This window comes from Pezoporus flaviventris, unplaced genomic scaffold (genome assembly GCF_033815535.1).
Source record: "Pezoporus flaviventris isolate CSIRO_AGI_PZ_B2104156 unplaced genomic scaffold, CSIRO_AGI_Pfla_v1 ptg000002l, whole genome shotgun sequence".
Lineage (NCBI taxonomy): Eukaryota > Metazoa > Chordata > Aves > Psittaciformes > Psittacidae > Pezoporus > Pezoporus flaviventris.
Genome location: NW_026892550.1, coordinates 49,247,199 through 49,254,347, shown reverse-complemented (window position 1 = coordinate 49,254,347; position 7,149 = coordinate 49,247,199). Strand labels below are relative to the sequence as shown.

Below are 7,149 nucleotides of genomic sequence, written 5' to 3'. Positions count from 1 at the left end.
GTAACTGCTAAAAGTCCTGGTTTCCCAGTTGTCTCTATTGGGTTAACAGAGCACAGTCAGTTTCACCAGAGGGGCTTTGGTCATCATGGTTCATGGCAGTTGTAAGCCCCAGTGATGTATCCCCTATCTGCTAACAACTCAATATGACCTTGCAAGTGCTGCTCATCTCTGGGCACTGCTTTCCCCATGCTCCTTTGTAAACCTGGAGAAAGGATACCATGTAACAAATGTCAAATTCTGTGCCATTTTTGGCATGTGATCAAGAGCAAATAGTACAAATGTAATAAATATAGGAAAGAAATACACCATTTGTTGTGGTTTAACCCCAGACGGCAACTAAGTACCACACAGCCACTCACACTCACACACCCGGTGGGATGGGGAGGAGAATGGGAAAAAAGGGAAAACCTGTGGGTTGAAATAACAGTTTAATGATTGAAATAAAATAAAACATGATTATAAGAATATAATTGTAACAAAAAGGAAGACAACAAAAAGAGGAATAAACCCCAAAACAGGCAATCGATGCGCAATACAGTTGCTCACCACCAGATGACTGATGCCCGCCCTGTGTCTCCCAGCCAACTCCCCTCCAGTTTCTGTACCAAGCACGATGTGGTATAGTATGGAATATCCCTTTGGCCAGGTTGGGTCCTGGCTGTGCTCGCTCCTGACTTCTTGTGCCCCTCCTCACTGGCAGAACATGGGAAAATGAGAAGTCCTTGATGTAAAGTAAGCACTACTTGGCAACAACTAAAACATTGGTCTGTTACCAGCATTGTTCTCAGACTGAAGCTGGAGCACAGCACTGCACCAGATGCTAGGAAGAAAATTAACCCTATCCCAGCCAAAACCAGGACAGTATCCACCCCTTATTCTATACCATTTACATCATGCCCAGGTCCCACACTTTCCAATACACCATCACCTTTCCTGTCTTTTGATACACACTAACAGATACCATTTCCCTAGTCTATGGACCATCCCTGTAAAATGACCATTAAGTTCATTTAGTCCATTTGTTTTAACAGCCTTTCAGGGCAGGAGAGGTGGCGTTGCATTGTTGCATGCTGGAGCCAGTCCTGATTAATCTGTATGATTTTTACTGTAATACCCTTGCCAGGGCAATCCAAAGGAAGTCAGGTTCAGATCCTTGAATCTGAAGTGGTGGAGACAGTGCAGTGATGGGTATATAGCCACCATAGAAGTGATAACATACAGTGTTGCATAGCACTTGGCATCACAGAGTTTAATTCATGGGCTATTTTCACCCAGAATTATACCTTGAGGTATACATTGGACTTCCCCATCTTCCCACATTACCCACCAAGTATATCAGGGTCCCTGAGCAAAAGCAATCCCACGAGTGGGTTTGCCTTTACCTGAAGCAGGAATAACCCAGACTGTCTTCCCCAGCAAATTCTTCATATGCACCACGGGAACTTTGTCCCCCTCTACAATATGTAAAAGTTCTGACTGGGCTGGGCCAGCCCTGTTGGCAGATCCTCTGGTGTTGACCAACCAGGTGGCCTTTGGTAAGTGTGTATCCCAATGCTTGAAAGTTCCCCCACCCATCGCTCTCAGTGTAGTTTTTAACAGCCCATTGTACCGTTCGATTTCCCCAGGGACTGGTGCGTGGTAGGGGATGTGATATACCCACTCAGTGCCATGCTCTTTGGCCCAAATATCTATAAGGTTGTTCCAGAAATGAGTCCCATTGTCTGACTCAATTCTCTCTGGGGTGCCGTGTCGCCACAAAATCTGTTTCTCAAGGCCCAGGATGGTGTTCCGGGCAGTGGCGTGGGGCACAGCGTATGTTTCCAGCCACCCGGTGGTTGCTTCCACCATGGTAAGCACATGGCGCTTGCCTTGGCGGGTTGGTGGAGTGTGTTACAGACAACCTGCCAGGCCTCCCCGTACCTGTGCCGGATGAACCTGGTTTATTTGTTCGCTCTAGCTGTTACATTACCAGCCTGCAGGCCGGCGGCTCGATCCAATATCAACATCCAATATGAAGGAGCACCCACGGTCACCACAACGCCAAGGGACCCCAACCCCACACTCTGCTCCACTCTCACCACTGACCCGCTGCGCCTGCGCACGAGGTGCAGAGCCGGCGCCAAGCGCTTCCGGGTTGGCGGGGGCTGACGCGCCGTCATGTGACAGCGGCTTAAAGGGGAAGCGACGGCTGCACGGGGGTAGAGGGGGCAGCAGCAGCAGCGCCGGGCGCGCACTCAGGTGTGGCGGGGAGGGCAGCGCCTCCACCCCCGGCGGTGCGGCAGTGGCCTCCGCCCAACCGCTCTCCTTTCGCTGGACGGGTGGGGGTGGCTTCTACCAAGACAGCGGGGTGGGGGGAGGCGGCCGGGCCTCAGGGTGGGAGCGCGCCCGCCCGCCTGTCGCTGCCCTCCTTCGGGGTGGGTGACCGGCGCCTTCTCGTCTCGTAGGCCCGCGGAGTTGGCGGCAGCGCCGGCAGGGCCCCAGCCATGGCCGACGTAAGTGCGGCTCCGGAAGGTGGTTGGGGCGCGGGCGGCGGCGCGGCGGGAGGCCGCGGGGGAGCGCGGCCGGGACGGCGGGAGGTGCCGGGGCCTGACGCGGAGCGCGGCGTTCCGCGGACATAAGTAACGCGCGGTCCCGTCTCTGCCCGCAGGACCTGAAGAGGTTCCTGTACAAGAAGCTGCCGAGGTAACTGAGGGGGGCGCGGCGGGCCCTGCGGAGCACGGGCTGGCGGCGGAGTCGCTTCTGGTTTAGAGAGGCGATCATCCGCCCCGTGCCGGGTTGTGGCAGGGGGACAGTCGCTCTGGTAAACGCTCTGGGCCCCTCAAGCGAGGTGGGATGAAAAGAGCTTCGCCTTCCACTCGCTCTTTAGGAAGCGGCGGGGTGTGTGCGACCCGCCCGGCCGAGGGGCGGATGGAAAAGCCGTTCCTCGTGACTCGGTTGCCTAATCCTTGACAGCTCCCTTCTCCGTAATTACCGGTTACTGGCAGCGTTAAAAAGGTTTGCCACAGCCGCAGGTCTGAGGCAGGGTGACACTGGTGCTCGCTGGGCGAGGGCACCACCAAAAGGCTCCTGCTTGACTAGGGGAACTCTGTTAGTTGTACCGGGCCTTTTGGGAAGTGCCAGTTGCTGGGACTCCCATGGGATTTTTAGTCTTTTGATTTCTTATTTCTTGTTTTACTGCTCCGAGAGCCCACCTGCACTATACAGAACAAGCCCCCTTCCGTGAAACACTGCGTTAGCAAAGGTGTCAGTCTTTCCCATATTTCCCTCTTCCTTGTGTGTTTGTTCAGGGAAAACAAGATCTTCACTACTAACTACTCTGTTTTTAAGATGGTGTTTCTTCATTTATTCGCAGCGTTGAAGGTCTTCATGCGATTGTAGTCTCGGACAGAGACGGAGTGCCTGTTATCAAAGGTAACTCCACCTTCTCCCTGCAGCCGATGCCGTGACTGAACAGCAGGGGGTGGAGCAGCACATCAGAATCTGCCCTGGTTGTGCCCGATACCTGAGTATCTAAATCAAAGAATTAAATTGGGCTTCCAGTTAGTAGTCGATTGTGTACCTGTTTAAACTGGTTCTTTGTTCGTGGCCTCAGTAATTGCAGGCCACAGAGATTCCCTCAGCTCAAGGGCTGGAATGAGCACACACAGCAGGGGGGACACAACCAAAGTAACATCAGCACAGGCTGCATGTACTGAAGGAAAAGCCTGTTCCTCAGGAGTGCTAGGAAGGATGCTGGTGTAGGGAGCACTGATGGTGTGCTGAGTATTAAGTGATGAAGATTGTCCTCATTGTGGAAGCACGTGAGATGTGTTACATGTTTCACAATATCAGATGTACTTCTACTGGAGGACTGAGCCAGCTAACTCCTTGAGATGCAGTCAGACATAACTTGTAGTGATACGAATTGTCTTGCTTTGTTCCAGTTGCCAATGATAATGCTCCAGAACACGCACTGCGACCAGGCTTTCTGTCCACCTTTGCCCTTGCCACAGATCAGGGCAGTAAACTGGGACTGTCTAAAAACAAAAGCATCATCTGCTATTACAATACGTACCAGGTGAGTCACCTCAGTGTGGTCTGTTCTTTGTGACCCAGGCTGCTCCTGCATTATGTTTTCAAGGTCAGGTTAGACAGCACCTTGAGCACCCTGGTCTAGTGGAGGGTGACCCTGCCCATGGCAGGGGGTTGGAACTGGATGGTCTTAAGGCCCTTTCCAACCCAACCCGTTCTAAGATTCTACACTAGCAAGGGGGAGGGTGTTGTTTAAACACTGCCAGACTTTGACTTTGCTGCTCTTTAAGTATTTGCATGTTATTTCTCACACTGCTTAAATGCCGGAGCCTAAACTGTCACACCATTTGTTCGGCTTCTTCTGTATTTCTCAAAACTGAGATGCACTGGTTAAAAATGGTGAAGTTTTCTCAAGAGGTGGGGATCAGGAATTTGGAGCAGGTGCTGCTCATGTGGCCTTCAATCTGTTGTGAAGGGTTTAAATCCTCTTTCACAAACAATATTTATTTATAATTAGTGACACCTAAACTAATAAGCACATGCAGTCTGCTTCATAGCTAATCTTGTTGCCAGAGTGATTTAGAGATAAGAAAGCTTGGAAATGCCACTCTCATTTTTGTCCAAACTGGTTGTGTCCTGAAATCCATTACCTACCGAGTTTCTGCTCCTTCTCAGGTCCTTGTGGTCTTCAGAGCTGTTTATTATGACTGCAGTAAACTGGCCAGCTGTTTAGCCTGGCCCATTTGGAAAATAAACGGGTGAATGAGTTAATTTACACACATCGAGTGCATTTCTTTGATTCTCTTGATGCGACTGGCTTCATGTGCTCAAGGTTCCAGTTCCCTTTTAATGGGAGTAGAGATACTGCTGTACACAGAACAGTATTTTAAAACGGTAAACTCCCCTGCTTTCATGCTGCCTATGGAGAGTGTGGTGGATAACACTATAGAGCATGGGAAGGAGGGAAATGCCAGGCTTTGAGTTCCTGGTATCATGCTGTAAGTTCTGTTGGTGTTTTCAACTGAGGAGGCTGCTTGTTTCAGATAGCATTAAGTGTCAGAGCTCTGACATCCAACATGCTTAGCTGCTGACTGAACACTGTTCTCTCTCCTTCCAGGTGGTGCAGTTCAACCGTTTACCTTTGGTAGTAAGCTTCATTGCTAGCAGCAATGCCAATACCGGTATGTCTTCATGTGTATTTTAAATATGGTGGTATTTTAAGGCCCGGATGTTTAAATAATTGAAACCAAATCACCTGAATTTACTTTGATATATATTAACTTTGCTCCTGCTATGAATTTTGTCAGCATATTGTAAAGGAGAGATTTAGATTAGATACAAGGAAGAAATTCTTCACTATGAGGGAGGTGAGACACTGGCACAGGTTGTCCAGAGAAGCTGTGGCTGCCCCATCCCCGGCAGTGTTCAAGGCCAGGTTGGATGGGGCTTTGAGCAGCCTGGTCTAGTGGAAGGTATCCCTGGCCATGGCAGGAGGTTGGAACTGGATGAGCTTTAAGGTCCCTTCAAACCCAAACCATTCTGTGACTCTATGAAAGGTGTGAGTAAAAATGCGTAGCTTTTTAAGGGACTTGTTGAAGTTCTTAATTTAGAAGCACAAGTTCTCCTGTGGTTACCCTTACCCTTGCTGTGTGAGCATGCTCACTGCATCAGTAGTGCTTGTGCTGTACAAACCAGTTGTTCAGTCTCTTCCAAGTTGAGTTCTGCAGTAACACATGTAGCTTCATCCCCTCAGTTGTGTGGGGTGGGGAGTCCTCTGAGCCTTGCTCATGAGGGCATTGGCTAATGAATGTGAGCCAAAGGGATTGAATCCTTGTGCAGCTGCTTGGGCTTTGGCAGCAGGGAGGCAACAGTGGAGGCCAGCAGCAGGACAGGAGAGCTTTGCTGCATGGGGTGTGACCCTGTTGTTCCCATGGAGTGATTAGCCCAAGTGAAAGGTTTTGTGTTTTGGAGCATGCTGCCTGTGACTTGGGAGGGGAGGGAGTGGTGAGGTTTGCAGTGAGGCTTCTCTGTTATGTGGTTTGATGGGATGTTTGTTGTGTCTCTCCTCTCCTTCCAGGGCTGATTCTAAGTTTAGAGAAGGAACTTGCACCCCTGTTTGAAGAACTGAGGCAGGTTGTTGAAGTTTCTTAACCTGATGGTATAGCCGGAGTGCAGCATCCCTCTGCAGCCCAGTGGACAGATTCAATAATCCTCAGTCAAATAACACGCCTCAGAAGAAATACCACAGCTCCTTAGTATACTAAGTAAGAGTAAATTGTACATAGTACTGAATCTGAAATGATCTACTAGTGTGTTGTAGGTGGATGTTACTTTAGGCCATGCTTCTTGTATCGTGCAGTACTGAAGAGACCACCAAAATAGCTCCCATGGAGTTTAGCTCTGCCAGATCGGCATGATGCCACTGGCTCACATGAGCAACCCACAGATCCACAGATCTCTTGCTTTACAGGAAACCAGGCAGGTAGTGGGGTGTGTCCTACTACGTGTTGGAAGGCAGATTGGTTGTACAGTGTTACCAGAGTTGTGGTTGAAGGAGTTACTGTGAGAGCAAGTTTACTAGCTGTGATGTGTCGGTACAATCAATAAATATCCCAGCTTTCTCACAGGGGTGATAATTTTGGCAAGAGAATGCTACTAGTCTGGATGCTAGCTGCATCCTGCTTCCATTGAGAAGAAAGCTATTTCTGTGAAAGCTGTTGCCTCAGGGGTTTTCCTGATGCCCAGATAAAAGCACCTGAACAATGTCTCATTTTTCTTCACGGGGTTTTTGTGTAATATAGTTGTGAAGATCTCTTGTCTCATGGTCCTTGTGTGGGTTCATCACTGGTGACTCTCGGCTCATTTACCTGTAGGTTTTCCTAAATAAATACATATAAATAAATACAGTATTTTTAAATGACAGAACCTGGTCCAGTCTTCTGTCGCACCATTGTACTCCATAGCACATTGGCTTTTCTGTTGCTGTTTGTAAATGTACAAAACCCAGGAGTTTAGAGCCTGAAAACTAACCAGCGTGTCTCTGGGCTGGGTGATAAGGATACAGAGTCCCATGCCAATGCAGAGATCCTGTCACTGGGGTCAGTCCTCCCCTTATTTCCTCCTGTGTCTCCCTTTGTG

The 7,149-nt window shown here is 49.5% G+C and overlaps 2 protein-coding genes across 2 annotated transcripts in view; both read left to right on the top strand.

Annotated features, from left to right (window-relative positions):
• TRMT10A (tRNA methyltransferase 10A) overlaps positions 1-7,149 on the top strand; it is a 296,095-nt gene that overhangs the window by 170,396 nt on the left and 118,550 nt on the right. The window lies entirely within an intron of this gene.
• Positions 2,332-6,936, top strand: LAMTOR3 (late endosomal/lysosomal adaptor, MAPK and MTOR activator 3). The gene is made up of 6 exons (XM_061477857.1): positions 2,332-2,492; positions 2,648-2,682; positions 3,353-3,411; positions 3,924-4,057; positions 5,129-5,192; positions 6,089-6,936. Exons 1-6 carry the CDS (start codon positions 2,484-2,486, stop codon positions 6,160-6,162), a joined length of 375 nt encoding a protein of 124 aa, XP_061333841.1. The 5' UTR covers positions 2,332-2,483; the 3' UTR covers positions 6,163-6,936.